This window comes from Lissotriton vulgaris, chromosome 7, assembly GCF_964263255.1.
Source record: "Lissotriton vulgaris chromosome 7, aLisVul1.2, whole genome shotgun sequence".
Lineage (NCBI taxonomy): Eukaryota > Metazoa > Chordata > Amphibia > Caudata > Salamandridae > Lissotriton > Lissotriton vulgaris.
The window spans coordinates 842,760,080-842,778,064 of NC_141695.1; the positions used below are offsets into that span (position 1 = coordinate 842,760,080).

Sequence of the window (17,985 nt, forward strand, 5' to 3'; positions counted from 1 at the left end):
ATCAAGATTCTATTAGAGGCGAGAAAGCCCATATTACCTAAACGTTGCCCTCAATTCATTCAAGAAAGAATGACTCATTGATAACATTTGAAGAAACGATTAATTTGTTATAGAACATTGGGCTAGATATATGAAAGATTGGTGAATCGGTAACCAGTCTCAAACTGGTTACCGACCTCTGAAATCAGCTTTTGGCAGGTACTAAAGCGTATTCGAAGTGTTTAAATTGCAATTTAGAAAAATACTGAATAGCTGTAGAAACATTTCCATGTAGGGATTCTTTATTAGAGAATCACAAATGAGGAATCAGTATTTTAACGTACTAAAGATTTACAAAAAGTGGTAAATAATGTGAGAATGTCCGTTTAGGACATGCATTTTCCCAGCAAGTGGAATCAGGCAGTAACTATGCATGAGAGAAATGTAAATTATGTTGGCAAAGTATGCATAATTTCCTTTTGCACCGGATTACTAGGGGTGTGTGAAATTTGTGTAATTTATTTTTGCATAATTATGCGAAAAACACATAACATTATGGAAAACTACGATAAATGCAATAACGTCATTTAGCCCTATATTTCAGAGGAAGTCTTATGCTGTGGGGAATGACAGGACCACTGTAGTATTAAATACCGACCTAGTTTGGTGCTTAAGTAAATTCAGGAGGCCCTTTGCAACGGTATAATGACCTTGTATGTCAGGCCCAAGGCCGTTCTCTACCGCATGAAGGTCAGGCCCGGTGTTGATCTGTGTGACTGGTTACTGACCTTGTCCCGTGCCGCCGATAGGCTCTGGATGACCTCTTCAGATTTCTGATACTGGATCCTCTCAGCATGTTCACAGCGCTTTTGCCAGTCAAGCTCCGCTTGCACTTTTGCTCGCTCTAGAAGACGCTCGCGCTCCACGCCCTGAGAGAGCTGCTGTTTGTACCTGGGCCAAGAAAAGAGCAAGGCATTCTCATCTATGAACCGAACACACAGCCATGCCACAGCAGAGGAAACACAGGAGGGGAAACAGAATAGAAACTCACAATGTGAGAGGAAAGAAACATACACCTATGTAATACAGGATTTATGAACTCGCAGAACAAGATAACGGCAGAGATAATAACCCCCATTCTGAGGTTAGCTGGCATTACTTTCACATAGGGGAATAAGTCACAATGTGAGGCTATCACTAAATGCTAAATAATAATAACTATATATATATATATATATTCCACAAACATCCCAAACTTCCATAAGTAAGAGAGCTAGCACTCGAAGGCAGAAAGAATGTATACCTTTTTAATTTATCTGGCCTCTCCGTTCACAACAAAAAGTAAAAGAGACGGGTTGCAGCTGTTCAACAGCCCTTCTCAACATAAAAAGAGTCATTTTGGTGCTCAATTTATAAATTCAAAACAATAGTCCTTGATAATGTACTTTACACTTCTCGCCTGCTATGGATGCACACCAGCAATACCGCAATTGTTCTTGGAAATGATATTGTATATATATATATATATATATATATATATATATATATATATATATATACATATATGAGACTACCGTCTTTGTTTAAAGCGCTCAGGCTTTCAGACACGCACTCAGCGTCCACACGAGGCTTCAGCTAAACACAGGCAAACCAGATGGGCTACCTCTGTGGGACCTTTATGTGGGAACATTCATGGCAGTTAACACACATAAGGAAAACAGTAGCAAGTTGCGTTAACCAGAACAACACTTTTTCTTTTCTTTCCCTTTTTTTCACTAATGGTGTCACTGAGTCTTGAATTATGACCTCATGTTAGCTGTGAATTAGAACATGCTATACAAAGGAAAGGTCTTTAATTATGTTAACACTAGGGTCTGGTGATATATGTAACCATGTTAATGTTTTAAAAAACCAATTCTGAAGTAATGCTCGTTCTGGGTGCATAAATGTACAATATTACAAAATACAGGTTCAGCCACATTGTAACCATGGCGAAATCCAGTTTTAACCTGTACCTTAATTGAACTCAATTGAATGTCACGCCCAGTTCTCTGTGCATATATAAACGCTTGAAATTCTCATGCAGATGTAGTGAACAAGGCGGCAACGCCGAAACGCGTCTAAGCAGACACTGATCTAAGGAATAAAGTTTGGATTCAGATTCACGGAGTCAGCGCCTTCTTCAATCGTATGAGCATGGTATGATGGAATAAATAGGGTGGAAGTCCTTGAAACCCAACGCTGACCCTCCTCGATATGGCTGCTCTGAGTATAGAAGGACGCCTGCTGGTATTTCTTTGAAACAAGACACTCAGAGCCCCCCGGAACCTGCAAGAGCCAAAGACCCGAGTGACCTGTGAAAACAGTGGGACGCTATCTGTCTGGAGATCCACGACGGCTGGAGAGTGGTCGGAGATTTCCAGGTAAGACTGCTGACAGCTGGAAGTAGCGGGAAGCGGGTGAAAAGTGTTCGGTTCATGGGAGAGGGAGACCCGGTGTTTGAGCAATATACACACGGGCAGTGAATCTATACAAACTTAAATCAATTACTAAAGCACTATCAGAATGTCTGCCGAATGGGAAAGGGAGAGAGAGGAAGCAGCTGTTGATGTATTCACAGACACTGACACAGGCAAAAGCGGTAAAAAACTCCCCAACGCCCAGGCACAACCTACAACTCTGGATGAAACAAAGAAACTACTCATTGAATTGGAAAAACTCCGCAAAAAAGAGACCGGGTAGTGGTGGGAAGTCAAATCACTCACAAGGTACCTGGAAGTTGGAAGAATCCCCAGAGGGCTCAGGATTTTAGTGGCCCCCACATACGAAGACCCTGACCCAGAAATGTTACAAATGTGGGCAGACAACAGTGCTAAATCTTCGGAAAACATGCTGAGGATTCTAATTCAATTTGCAGGAAGTGATAGACAAAAAATGATATCCCGCATTAATGAAATAATGCAGCTACTCGAACAGAAACCAAATCAGGAAGAAATTACGAAAAATCTCAATGAGATCAAAGAAAGAGTCCTTAAACATGAAACAGAAATCAAGGAACGGAAAGCAATAAAATTCCAACGTGACCGCAATGACTACATGAGCGGACGAATCTACACGTTCGCTAAAAAGTATGACCAAATAAGAAAGCAATCCCCCAAACCACAGCCGAGCGGGACAAATGTAACAGTGGAAATGAGTGAGAATGAACTTAGTTCAGAGTATGAAACTGATGGGGAAAGCAATTACAGCACTGGCCCACCACCAACTCCTGCACAAGAATTGGCTTTTTTAAGAATACAACGCCTCAGAACATTGAGGCCCCGTTTTCCTTCGAAACAAGAGCAAGGAACAGACAGAGGGAAACCAAAAAACAAAAACCAAAAACAACAACAAAAAGCCGGAGAAGAAAAAACAGACGGTGGAGAAAAACAAGGCCAAAATCAACAACAGAACAAACCACAAAACAGAAGATACCGACGCAGATAATGGAAGTACAAAATGAAACAGATAACACAGTCATTAATTTAACGGATATGGAATTTAATGCACAAGAACTCTCAATTTTATCCCTAGGATTATCATACTGTTCCAACACAAACTTTGACTATGCACAGACTCGGATTGATTTGTTTCAGTATGTTCGCAAACTTAAACTGCAAAAATATTTTATCAATGCCAAAAAACGCCCGACTATGATGGTACAAACGGAAGATCCAGACCGGAACTTATCAGTGGCCAACATGGAAGCTCTGCGAACACTAATTGATCTAGAACAAGAAACAACAGGTGATGGGATCACAGCAAGTGGAGCAGCCACTGTGTCAGAACTCAACATATATGAGTCAGTCAAAACAACATTCAAACCAAAATCACAATTTATGCCTTTAATGCCAAAAGATAATCTGGATCTATTTTCTGACAATGTCATAAAAGACCTCAAAGATCTGTCGCTACAAAGTACTAAAGAGTTTTGGAAAGAAAATGAAGACCACAGAAGGAAGTATAACAACCTAATGGCAAGGATAAAATCAAGATCGGATGTGGTAGTTAGATGGTCAGACAAAGGGGGAAATGTGGTACTCTGGCCCCTACAAATGTACAATAAGGAAGCCCACACTCAACTTCAAGACAAGGATTGTTACATGAGGGTAAGCCCTACTCATAGTGTAGGCATTCAAGAGAAATATAACAATGAACTATACAGATGGAAAGGTATGGGCCTCCTTAGTAAGGACGAGTTTGATTATCTAAAAAACGATTACCCAGTAACACCACAATTGTATCTCATCCCCAAGGTCCACAAAAATGAAACAACACCACCGGGGAGGCCAATAATATCAGCGATTGGCAGCCTTTTTGAAAAAACAAGCATTTTCGTTGACTCTTTCCTGTAACCAGAGGTCAAAAAACTCCCGGCCTATGTGAGAGATACGAGTGACTTCTTATCTAAGATCTTTGATATAGCATGGCATGACAACTACAAATTTATGACATTGGATGTCCAATCCCTGTATACTAGTATCAGACACAGAGATGGTCTAAGAGCAATGAAACACTACTTGGGAAGCAGACCAATAGAACTGTACCACCATACACAGATGTTATTGGAAATGGCGGAGTGGTGTCTGACAAACAACACGTTTATTTTTGACAGATTACACTATAAACAATTACAGGGATCAGCCATGGGAACTTGCTTCTCCCCCAGCTATGCGAATTTGCACATGGGCTGGTGGGAGGAGCAGGTACTGAAAGTCCAGCATGCAGAAATAATGACAAATAATGTAGTGATGTACAAAAGATACATCGATGACATTTTTATCCTATGGCAAGGTAGTGTTGAAGAGGCAGAATGTTTTGCTCTGGCTTTAAATGAAAACACTCTGAATTTGAAATTTACATGTAATACCAATAATGCGAATATCCAATTTCTTGATCTGGAACTATATGTACAAAACAACAAAATACAAACACGCACATATAGAAAACCTACTGCAGGCAACTCCCTTCTACATGCGCACAGTTTCCATCCCACACCACTCAAACAATCAATTCCCTATGCCGAGTGCCTAAGAATGACACGAAATTGTAGTACCACTGAGGGACTATCAAGTGCAAAACAAGAGCTTTTCTCAAGACTGGGGAAAAGGGGATACACAGCACGCACCTGCCAGAGGGCAGAAGAAAAGTGCAGAGATAAAAACAGAAAAGACTTGATTTTCCCTAAAAGTAAGGTAAAAGAAGGGGACGATCACAGCAAAAATCCTCCAAGACTGATAACCGGTTACAATAGATACCACAGTAACCTTAGAAAAATCTTGAGAAGACATTGGCCCTTGGTTCGTGGGGATACAAACATAGGTGACACAGTAGGAAAAAGCCCTTTAATAACTTTTCGAAAGGCGAAATCAATGAGAAATGAGATTGTCTGCAACGCGCCAGTACTGAAAAAAACTAAAAATTGGCTAGATTCCCAGAAAGGGTTCAGGAAATGCTCCAAGTGCAAGGCTTGCACCCATGGAGTGAACACTACTAAAGTGTACGTTCCATTTAGGACCAAGCCCTATCTCCTAAGGGACTCTTTTACGTGCAAAACAGATTTTGCAGTATATGTGCTTGTGTGTACATGTGGTAAAAGATATGTAGGTTCCACAATTCATCCAGCACACGTTCGGATCTTGCAGCACTTGCGAGCAATCGCCAACAATGATCCAACGTATCCTGTGGCCAGACACATACATGAAGTTCACCAAGGCAATACCAATAACATACAATACTTTGTTATTGACAGTATTCCAAAAAACCCCAGGGGAGGCAATCGCCCATTGGCGTTACGCCGTTTAGAGTCAAGGTACATCATACTTCTAAATTCCAAGATCCCATCAGGTTTGAATGCGGATGAAGCCCTCAGTGTCCATCTGTAATATAAGCATCCAGTATTGTCTTCCTCCTCGTGCCCAGTACCATTTGTATAACATCTGCAGTTCACGTACTACACTCCTCTTATGGGCACAATTGAGCACACTACGAACAGAATTTATGCCAGTAGTAACACAGTCGATATCACATCCAGTTCCTTCACATCCACCCATGGTTAATAAACTTCTACCACCTTGTATCCCCATGCCATGCAGCCCAAAAAAGAAGGTACACCATATATAGCCCTTGTCCTTTGTGGTCATCTTTGGGTAGTACAGAGTAACAATGGTGATTAACGCGCAATATTATTTACACGCTTTATTTAGGTGCGCCCGCCCACTTGGGCAGTATTTAATTCAATGTGAAAAAATACACACAGTATTTGGTGAACACACGCGACAGCGTTCTTTTGTATTTTCATTTTATCTCGCTTAAGCTGCGCGCTAAGCAACGAGCATACAAAGGCACCAAATGTCCGTTCCAACCCAGCCGGGCATTTCCCACGAGTAAGATGATTTAATCACCGCGTTTACCCAAGGCCACAGCGAGAGACACGAGTCACGGGCTTAACCCCCGCCGAATAACAATTTAAAGCATATTTTATGCCTTTAAGTCACCAGCCAAATAACGCGCAATAACTCACTGTGATTTAGGAATTGTAGCAAGGCAAAGGTTCGTGCCTGAGACTACCGTCTTTGTTTAAAGCGCTCAGGCTTTCAGACACGCACTCAAGTCAAGTCAAGTCAAGTCATAAAATTTGTATAGCGCACTACATACCCAGAGGGTTTCAAGGCGCTTAGGAAGGGGAGGGGGATTATTTGTCAAATATCCACGTTTTAAGCTGCTTTCTGAACGCTAGGTGATTCTGGGTGAGGCGAAGGTAGGCGGGGAGTGAGTTCCATGTTTTGGCAGCCAGGTATGAAAAGGATCTGCCTCCCATGGTGGTCTTGTTGATGCGAGGTACAGTGGCGAAGGCTTGACTGGAGGAGCGAAGTTGGCGGGAGGGGGTGTAGAAGGACAGTCGAGAGTTGAGGCAATCTGGTCCGATGTCGTAGAGTGATTTGTGTGCGTGGGTGAGCAGACGGAAAGTGATCCTCTTATTGACGGGTAGCCAGTGGAGGTCTTTAAGGTGACTCGAAATGTGTTCGTTGCGTGGGATGTCCAGAATGAGCCTGGCTGAGGCGTTTTGGATTCGTTGTAGTTTCTTCTGGAGTTTAGCGGTGGTGCCTGCGTATAGGGTGTTTCCGTAGTCCAGTCGGCTCGTGACTAGAGCGTGTGTGACTGTTTTTCTTGTTTCAGAGGGGATCCAGCGAAATGTTTTTCTGAGCATGCGAAGAATGTTAAAGCAGGAGGAGGATACGGCGTTGACTTGTCTGTTCATGGAGAGTGAGGAGTCTAGGATGACGCCAAGGTTCCGTGCGTGGTCTGTCGGGATGGGTGCTTTTCCGAGGGCTTCCGGCCACCAGGAGTCGTCCCATGCAGAGGGGGATGTACCTAAGATGAGGACTTCTGTTTTGTCTGAATTCAGTTTCAGACGGCTTTGTTTCATCCATTCGGCGACTTCTTTCATTCCTTCGTGTAGGTTAGTTTTGGCGGTGCTGGGGTCATTGGTGAGAGAGAGGATCAGTTGAGTGTCGTCCGCGTAGGAGATGATGTTCAGGTTGTGTTGGCGGGCGATGGTCGCGAGGGGGCTCATGTATACGTTGAAGAGGGTGGGACTGAGAGAGGATCCTTGAGGTACGCCACAAATGATTTCAGAGGCCTCGGACTTGAATGGTGGGAGGCGGACTCTCTGGGTTCTTCCGGTGAGGAACGAGGTGATCCATTCCAGTGCTTTTCCTTGGATTCCGATGTTTCTGAGGCGTTGTAAAAGGGTGCTGTGGCAGACAGTGTCGAAGGCTGCAGAGAGGTCGAGGAGGATGAGGGCGACTGTGTCTCCATTGTCCAGTAGAGTTCGAATGTCGTCTGTTGCTGCGATGAGGGCGGTCTCAGTGCTGTGTTTGGCTCGGAAGCCGGACTGTGAGGGGTCGAGGGATTTGTTGGCTTCGAGGAAGGCGGCGAGCTGGTTGTTGACGGCTTTTTCGATGACTTTGGCCGGGAATGGAAGAAGCGAGATGGGGCGGTAGTTTTTGAGTTCGGTGGGGTCTGCTGTTGGTTTTTTCAGAAGGGCGGTGAGTTCAGCGTGTTTCCAGTCTTCTGGGAAGGTAGCGGAGTTGAAGGAGCAGTTGATGACGTCTCGGAGGTGCGGTGCTATGACGGAGTCTGCTTTGTTGAAGATGTGGTGAGGGCATGGGTCTGTGGGGGATCCGGAGTGGATGGAATTCATCAGGCGGATGGTGTCCTCAGTGGAGATTGGGTTCCAGGCGTTAAGAGTGTTTACGGGGGGAAGATGGTCAGCAGATGGTGGGGTGGGTTGGCTTCCGGGTTGGTTGTCAAAGCTGTTGTGGATGTCAGTAATCTTGTTGTGGAAAAAAGAGGCTAGGGAGTCGCAGAGGGTTTGAGATGGGGTGATGTCGTTGGAGTTGGCCGCGGGGTTGGAAAATTCCTTGACGATGTTGAATAGTTCCTTGCTGTTGTGGGCGTTGTTGTCAAGTCGATCCTTGAATGCTGTTTTCTTGGCTTTTCGGATCAGTTGGTGGTGAGTGCGGGTGGCGCTTTTAAAGGCGTCCTTGGTGCTGGTGGATGGGTCTTTTTTCCAGGCCTTTTCAAGGGAGCGGCAGAGTTTCTTGGACTTCTTGAGATCATCGTTGAACCATGAGGCCTTCTTGTTGCCAAGTTTGTGTTGACGTTTTTTCAGTGGTGCTAAGGTGTCGGCGGTGTTGGATAACCAAAGGGTGAGGTTGGAGGCGGCTTCGTTGGCGTTAGAAGAGAGGGCTGGGGAGGTTTGAAGGAGCGATGTGGAGATCTGCTCCGTGGTGATTTTGTTCCAGTTTCTTTGTAGAGTTGGTTGAAGGTGGATGATGGGTTTTGGCTTGTTGTAGGTGAAGTGAACGCAGCTGTGGTCAGTCCAGAGGAGATCCGTAGTGTGGCTGAAGGAGACATGGTTGCTGGAGGTGAAGATGGGGTCGAGAGTGTGACCTGCGATGTGTGTGGGGGAAGTGACCAGTTGTTTAAGTCCGAGGTTGGCGAGGTTGTCTAAGAGGGTGGCGGTGTTGCGGTCGTTGCTCTTTTCAAGGTGGAAGTTGAGGTCTCCCAGAAGGATGTAGTCTTTGGAGGGGAGCGCGTGTGGGGTGATGAAGTCCGTGATGTCTTCACTGAATTTTGCGCGGGGTCCTGGTGGTCTGTAGAGGAGGGTGCCTCTGAGTGTGGTCTTGGGGTCGGTGTGGATCTGGAAGTGAAGGTGTTCAGAGTTGGCGAGGTTGGCATCAGAGCTGGTTGAGATGCGGATTGTTTTCTTATGGACGATAGCGATTCCACCTCCTGTATGGTCGGTGCGGTCCTTGCGTGTGATCTTATAGTCATCAGGGATAGCGATGGCGATGTCAGGGGCGGAGGAAGCGTTCATCCAAGTTTCCGTTAGGAAGGCGACGTCAGGAGAGAAGGTGTCTAGTAGGTTCCAAAGGTCAATGGCGTGTCTGTGGACCGAGCGGGTGTTGAGAAGGATGCATTCTAGGTGGTTGGGGTCGGGAATCTGTGGTGTTGTCGTAGCGGAGATGTTGTCGGTGCCGCTGAATTTGCAGGAGAAGCAGGAGAACGGTCCATGGGTGCGTCCAGGAGCGGCTTGGACGCAGTTGGGGGCGCGACCAGGGTTAAGGGCTAGGAGAGTGGCGGCATCGTAGGTAATGCGGGGGGGCTGGGCAGCGCGAGGGGCAGGGGGTCTGGCGCTGGGCGCGGTCCAGGCGCGGACGGGCGTAGACGGGCTTACCTTTGGCGCACCTTGGGCGCGAATTGGGCGCGGTCGCTGCGCGTGGACGCTGCGCGCGGGAACTACTGTCATATATGGATGGTGGAGGGGGAGGGGCGAGGGCTGCTCAGCTGGGAGGCGGGGCGGGCTCTAGGGATCACAACAACAACAAAATGGAGGCGGGGGGGGGAGCACAGCGTCGCGCTAGTTAGAGCGCTTAAATAAAGTGAAAAGCGGCACTACGAATTAATTAAATAGCGAGAGAGAGGCGGGCACACAGCAGGCAAATGAAATAATGCACAAAAAACAATGGTAGAGGCAGCACAATGATACCGAGTGCGGTGGAAGCGGCGCGCTTAATTAATTAAATAATTAGATAGCAGCTCGGCAGGCAGGCACACAGCAGGCAAATGAGATAATGCACAAAAACAATGGCAGAGGCAGCACAACGATACCGAGTGTCACGAGGGGACACTGGGGAGCGACCACTCAGCCTGAGGGACAGGAGCGAGTCACGGCGCTCTAAGGTTCTGCGGCGCTGATGAGGTCTGTGGGAGGGCTGCTCAGCTGGGAGGCGGGGCGGGCTCTAGGGATCACAACAACAACAAAATGGAGGCGGGGGGGGGAGCACAGCGTCGCGCTAGTTAGAGCGCTTAAATAAAGTGAAAAGCGGCACTACGAATTAATTAAATAGCGAGAGAGAGGCGGGCACACAGCAGGCAAATGAAATAATGCACAAAAAACAATGGTAGAGGCAGCACAATGATACCGAGTGCGGTGGAAGCGGCGCGCTTAATTAATTAAATAATTAGATAGCAGCTCGGCAGGCAGGCACACAGCAGGCAAATGAGATAATGCACAAAAACAATGGCAGAGGCAGCACAACGATACCGAGTGTCACGAGGGGACACTGGGGAGCGACCACTCAGCCTGAGGGACAGGAGCGAGTCACGGCGCTCTAAGGTTCTGCGGCGCTGATGAGGTCTGTGGGAGGGCTGCTCAGCTGGGAGGCGGGGCGGGCTCTAGGGATCACAACAACAACAAAATGGAGGCGGGGGGGGGAGCACAGCGTCGCGCTAGTTAGAGCGCTTAAATAAAGTGAAAAGCGGCACTACGAATTAATTAAATAGCGAGAGAGAGGCGGGCACACAGCAGGCAAATGAAATAATGCACAAAAAACAATGGTAGAGGCAGCACAATGATACCGAGTGCGGTGGAAGCGGCGCGCTTAATTAATTAAATAATTAGATAGCAGCTCGGCAGGCAGGCACACAGCAGGCAAATGAGATAATGCACAAAAACAATGGCAGAGGCAGCACAACGATACCGAGTGTCACGAGGGGACACTGGGGAGCGACCACTCAGCCTGAGGGACAGGAGCGAGTCACGGCGCTCTAAGGTTCTGCGGCGCTGATGAGGTCTGTGGGAGGGCTGCTCAGCTGGGAGGCGGGGCGGGCTCTAGGGATCACAACAACAACAAAATGGAGGCGGGGGGGGGAGCACAGCGTCGCGCTAGTTAGAGCGCTTAAATAAAGTGAAAAGCGGCACTACGAATTAATTAAATAGCGAGAGAGAGGCGGGCACACAGCAGGCAAATGAAATAATGCACAAAAAACAATGGTAGAGGCAGCACAATGATACCGAGTGCGGTGGAAGCGGCGCGCTTAATTAATTAAATAATTAGATAGCAGCTCGGCAGGCAGGCACACAGCAGGCAAATGAGATAATGCACAAAAACAATGGCAGAGGCAGCACAACGATACCGAGTGTCACGAGGGGACACTGGGGAGCGACCACTCAGCCTGAGGGACAGGAGCGTCCACACGAGGCTTCAGCTAAACACAGGCAAACCAGATGGGCTACCTCTGTGGGACCTTTATGTGGGAACATTCATGGCAGTTAACACACATAAGGAAAACAGTAGCAAGTTGCGTTAACCAGAACAACACTTTTTCTTTTCTTTCCCTTTTTTTCACTAATGGTGTCACTGAGTCTTGAATTATGACCTCATGTTAGCTGTGAATTAGAACATGCTATACAAAGGAAAGGTCTTTAATTATGTTAACACTAGGGTCTGGTGATATATGTAACCATGTTAATGTTTTAAAAAACCAATTCTGAAGTAATGCTCGTTCTGGGTGCATAAATGTACAATATTACAAAATACAGGTTCAGCCACATTGTAACCATGGCGAAATCCAGTTTTAACCTGTACCTTAATTGAACTCAATTGAATGTCACGCCCAGTTCTCTGTGCATATATAAACGCTTGAAATTCTCATGCAGATGTAGTGAACAAGGCGGCAACGCCGAAACGCGTCTAAGCAGACACTGATCTAAGGAATAAAGTTTGGATTCAGATTCACGGAGTCAGCGCCTTCTTCAATCGTATGAGCATGGTATGATGGAATACATATATATATATATATATATATATATATATATATATATATATATATATATATATATATATATATATATATATATATATATATATATATATATATATATATATATATAGTATGTGAGCATTGGAGCCCACTGGTGGGTGAAAATTAAAAAAGGCGAACTACAATGAAAGAACAATTAAATAGCATGCAGAGACTTTGGGTTGCTGTAAAATGTTAATCGAATGCTCGGACGTAAGGACTTCCTTACGGGATGCGAAGCTGCCTGACTACTTTCCAATAAAGGATGTTTCCCAAACCTACCTGGAGTGCGGCTCCAGGTGTCTGGGCAAACGTCTGGAGAAAACACACACACGAACACACGCACACGAACACACGCACACGAACACGCACACACGAACACACACACGAACACACACACACGAACACACACACGAACACACACACGAACACAGACACACACACAGGAGATTGACAGAGAGAGAGGAGATTGACAGAGAGAGAATAATACCAGAGTTTCTACTTTGCCAAATGTTGTAAAATTCCACCAGTCTTAATGGTGCACAATTTATCTATCTCAAAAGGATGAACTATTCGGTAGGCATTGCCAGGATTTTAATTTTTAGTCTGTATATCACATGTTTGAAGCAAGCAATTAAGTCGCTGAGCCATCTTGCCATTTGTGATGTACAGAATACAAATGTATGACATTACAACACATACATTTATAACGCATGCCTTTACAATGCATTTTTTACATCGCAACATCCTTTACAACGCATGTATTTACATTGAATTCCATTACAACGTATTTTTTAAAACTACATTTACAACGCATTCCATTACATCGAATTGCACCTTTACAACGCATGCCATTACATTGCATTTAAGGTAAGTGTTGGATAGTGTAGGGGTAAAAATTACTATTCTAACTTCAGGGGGTGCTACAGTAGGGTAAGTGTTGGATAGTGTAGGAGTACTATGCGTTGTAATGGTATGCGTTGTAAGGACATGCGATGTAATGCCTGCGTTGTAGTGACATGCAATGTAATGGCTGCATTGTAGTGACATTTGTTGTAAAGGATGTTGTGATGTAATGACTGTGTTGTAAATGTAGTGCGTTGTAATGACTGATTTGTAAAGGTTGTTTCCCAGAGAATACAGACTCATACTATGTGTGGAATGGATAGATTAAGTTACTCATAAATTAGCAATGTTTAAAGTGAGGGTACTGTGTGATGGTGGCACAGTGAGCTAATGCATCCATTCGACTAATCCGGGTCTGATTCCATGCTCACAGGTCGAATCCCAACACATACACTAAGGGGGTCATTATGATGGCGGATGGACCTGCGTTTGTCCGCCTCCCCAGAGGTGGAGGACCATCCGCAGGGGCAGCGGCAGTCCCTCCGTGCAAATTAGGATGTGACCGCCACCCTGGCGGTCACATCTTGTATTTTTAACATTGCGGCAAGTGCTGCTTGAAGCAGCAACCGCCGCAATGTTAAAACTGAATGCAGTGCATTTGCATGCACAAAGCGGCAGGCTGCGCACGGTGCCTGCCGCTATCTGCAAGCAAATGCTGGGGGGTACCATAGGTACCCCCATGTGCACCCCCACCCCCCTTCACCCTGGGGCCCGCAACGGGCCCGAAAGAAAAGACCGTATGCCTTTTCGTGACGGCATTGCCGCCGCGGAAAGGCATGTCCCAAGGCTAATCCTAATATGGCTGGCTGTGTCTGACAGACACCGCGACCATATTATACGGTCGTCCCGACTCCCCTGCCATCCTAATCTGATGGGGGTCTTTTCTGACACTGCAGCGGTGAATCCGTATCCACCGGGCTGGCGGTGGCTTCCGCCGGCCCGGAGGATGCGGATTCACCGCAATCCTAATTGGCCCCTAGGTCTTTAATCCTTCTGAGGCTGATAAAATGAATGCCATTGACTTGGGTAGCAATAAACATCCCTTATCTGTCAATAGCACTAACAGACGTCCATGGGGTGAATACGAGTATCTGGCATAATTCGGCTCCACATGGAGTCATCTGCACTGGAAGTGACAGCCTCTATAGGCGCCACTCCAAAGCGCTGACGTCAGTTTTCTTTTTGTGCCAGTCTACGCATATCTGGCGAGAGCTACCCCCAGTAGTTTTTTGACTGAGCCTTTTTTAAACTTGTCGCACCCTTTTTGAGAATTCTTTTCCTGGTGTGGAAGGATGTCCACTAGAAAGGCTGGCTTCAAGCCCTGTTGCTCCTGACTGACCCGCATCTTATTTGCTTCTGATGCCTCAAGAGTGGCCACATGGGAAGGCCTGCATCGGCTGCCGCACCATGCACCCAAAGGCCTTGAGGGAGCGTTACCTCAAGTTTCTTGCTGCTCGATGTGCGACGGCACAACGGTCTTGATCCCAGTCGACGGGAACGTCCCGGTCTCTGAGTTCTATATCTTTCCAACACTTGAAGTCGTCATTCCGCACGTCCCACAAGAGCAAAAGAGCAGTAAGTCAAAGAGGTCTTTGACTTCACCCCACCTGTCAAAGTCATCGAACGAGATGAAGGAGCATCGTCATTTGAGGCCTGGCTCCACGGTCAAGCCTGTGCTTGGGCCGGCTCCGGGGCCTTCCTGAGTTTAGAGGAACTGCATGCACCTCATATTTGGATGGCCCGTCCCTACTGCCACACCTTTGGGCCCCACAGGTTTGGGAGGGGGCACTACTGGTTCTACCCAGCAGTTCCACTACTGGCTCCTGTCAGACCCCTTGAAATCATGGATGGATCCGGGAATGGCACCAGTCACACCACCTCAAACCTTCCATGGCACCGATGATGAGGTTCCATTCAAGTCCCAACTCCGACACGGAGCCGGATGGGCGTCGTCTAACGTGCACTCAGACACTGACTTAAGCCATGCCACTCAGGCTCAAGCCTGAGCCCTATTCTTAGGAGCTGGGGTTTGGGGAGGATTCACTGGGCCTTGAAGAATACCAGCCCCTAGACCCAAACATAGACTGGTGAAAGGAACTGCCGGACGCCAGTTGACTCGACATCTCCCCAGATGTTGGCATGGGCTGTCCTCCTACCTTGGATACAGAATAGGTGGTGTCTTTTGCTTTGGTTGGCCGAGGTATTGGACCTTAGCCTACCCTATGTGGCAGTCAAGGCTAACATTTTGACAGAGGTGCTTCAGCCGGGAGTGATCCCCCATAGAACCGCTTCACCCATTTAATAAAACCCTTACAAAAGTTCTGCTTGGGACTTGGTCCAAACCCTGTTCTGGGGCTTCTGTAAACAGGACCATTGCCCACCACCCCAGGGGATGCCTATTTCCTCTCGCAACACCCTACCCCAGAGAGCTTGGTAGTTCCATACCACACCACTAGATAGAGAATCCAAACGGCTCAGGTAACCTTAGGTAAGAAAATATTTTCTTCCACCAATCTGGCACTGTGTTCCGTGAACATCACATGCACTTTGGGATGGCACTCCCATCCTCTGTAGGGTTAGGTTCAGTGTGCAGGTGCTGTCCATTGCCCCAGAGCCAGCTTGGGCAATACTCTCCTAAGCCATGGCAAACGAAAGAGATGTAGCAAAGTCACAATCCAATGTGGGCTGGCCATGACAGACTTGCTAGGCCCACCACCTTCTTAATCGATGGCCTTACTGCACCAGGCCTGGCTGACGACGTCAGGCTTTTCAGGGGATGTCAAAGCATCGCTTATGGACACGCCTTTTGATGGCTCCCTTCTCTTCGGAGACAAGGCAGACTCACTGCTGGAGGGTTTCAAGGATAGCAGAGTTACAAACCAGGTCCTTGACCCTTTCCATGTGGAGTACCGGGTTTTTATGGACACGGCGGTGCCAGGGAATACACCTGAAAACTCCTGAGTCCTTCCTGTTTCAGACTACAGAAACACAGAGTCTTCTAGGTGAAATCAAAGATCGTATTTATTGGCTGCAGCCAGTAACAGATATCCTAGAAGTACAACAGCATGAAGCGCATGTATGTTCTCAGGAGACTGCTCCCTTTTACGAAGCCAGCCTTCTTCTTTTATACAAAATAATGTGCTTTAGGCAAACATTCCTTATTTTACAGTTGACCATCCAAATATTTTTACTACAAAGGAAAAGCAAAGTCATGATGACAAGCCCACATTTCTGTTCGTCCAGCTCATAATTGATTACCCATGATGCACTGGCCCAGGGACGGACTAATTTGCATATAGCCAGGTTCTGAGCTGGGATGGTGCAGTGAGCTAAAAAACGGTGTTGGATTAAGCCCTGATCTTTTGACTGGGTGAGAGTATTCTGCTTAATTCAGAAACTCTGCCCATCACCACCCCCTGTTGTTTAATTATTTTGTCCACCATAAGCGTGGAAGGGTATACTCAGATGTGAGACCCTTGCTCATTGCACCATCAGGATTCAAGCAAACCGGGCCGAAGACGGCTGTAATGCCAGAAACCGGTCCCCGGTAGCTTGTTTCCTTCCCAGTGTAAGAATTGGCTTTTGTAGTTTGGTTTGCCCTGTTCCCATCATGCACTGGGACAGGAACAGACTAATTTGCATACAGCCAGGTTCTGAAACTGGGATGGTGCAGTGAGCTAAAAAACGGTGTTGGATCTAGTCCTGATCTCTTGACTGGGTTGTGAGCTTTCTGCTTAATTCAGAGACTCTGTCCCTCACCACCCCTTGTTGTAAATATTTTTGTCCACCCTAAGCGTGGAAGGGTATTCTCAGATGTGAGACCCTTGCTCATTGCACCATCAGGATTCAAGCAAACCGGGCCGAAGACGGCTGTAATGCCAGAAACCGGTCCCCGGGAGCTTGTTTCCTTCCCAGTGTAAGAATTGGCTTTTGTAGTTTGGTTTGCCCTGTTCCCATCATGCACTGGGACAGGAACAGACTAATTTGCATACAGCCAGGTTCTGAAACTGGGATGGTGCAGTGAGCTAAAAAACGGTGTTGGATCTAGCCCTGATCTCTTGACTGGGTTGAGAGCTTTCTGCTTAATTCAGAGACTCTGTCCCTCACCACCCCTTGTTGTAAATATTTTTGTCCACCCTAAGCGTGGAAGGGTATTCTCAGATGTGAGACCCTTGCTCATTGCACCATCAGGATTCAAGCAAACCGGGCCGAAGACGGCTGTAATGCCAGAAACCGGTCCCCGGGAGCTTGTTTCCTTCCCAGTGTAAGAATTGGCTTTTGTAGTTTGGTTTGCCCTGTTCCCATCATGCACTGGGACAGGAACAGACTAATTTGCATACAGCCAGGTTCTGAAACTGGGATGGTGCAGTGAGCTAAAAAACGGTGTTGGATCTAGCCCTGATCTCTTGACTGGGTTGAGAGCTTTCTGCTTAATTCAGAGACTCTGTCCCTCACCACCCCTTGTTGTAAATATTTTTGTCCACCCTAAGCGTGGAAGGGTATTCTCAGATGTGAGACCCTTGCTCATTGCACCATCAGGATTCAAGCAAACCGGGCCGAAGACGGCTGTAATGCCAGAAACCGGTCCCCGGGAGCTTGTTTCCTTCCCAGTGTAAGAATTGGCTTTTGTAGTTTGGTTTGCCCTGTTCCCATCATGCACTGGGACAGGAACAGACTAATTTGCATACAGCCAGGTTCTGAAACTGGGATGGTGCAGTGAGCTAAAAAACGGTGTTGGATCTAGCCCTGATCTCTTGACTGGGTTGAGAGCTTTCTGCTTAATTCAGAGACTCTGTCCCTCACCACCCCTTGTTGTAAATACCCATGATGCACTGGGCCAGGGACAGACTAATTTGCATATAGCCAGGTTCTGAGCTGGGATGGTGCAGTCAGCTAAAAAACGGTGTT

The 17,985-nt window shown here is 46.8% G+C and overlaps 1 protein-coding gene across 1 annotated transcript in view; it reads right to left on the reverse strand.

The window, feature by feature from the left end:
- The window catches only part of CCDC57 (coiled-coil domain containing 57), an 817,765-nt gene that overhangs the window by 555,067 nt on the left and 244,713 nt on the right, over positions 1-17,985 (reverse strand). Inside the window, exon 9 of the mRNA XM_086931199.1 lies at positions 768-930. Within this exon, the coding sequence (XP_086787325.1) occupies positions 768-930 (163 nt within the window). The remainder of the gene's footprint in view (positions 1-767; positions 931-17,985) is intronic.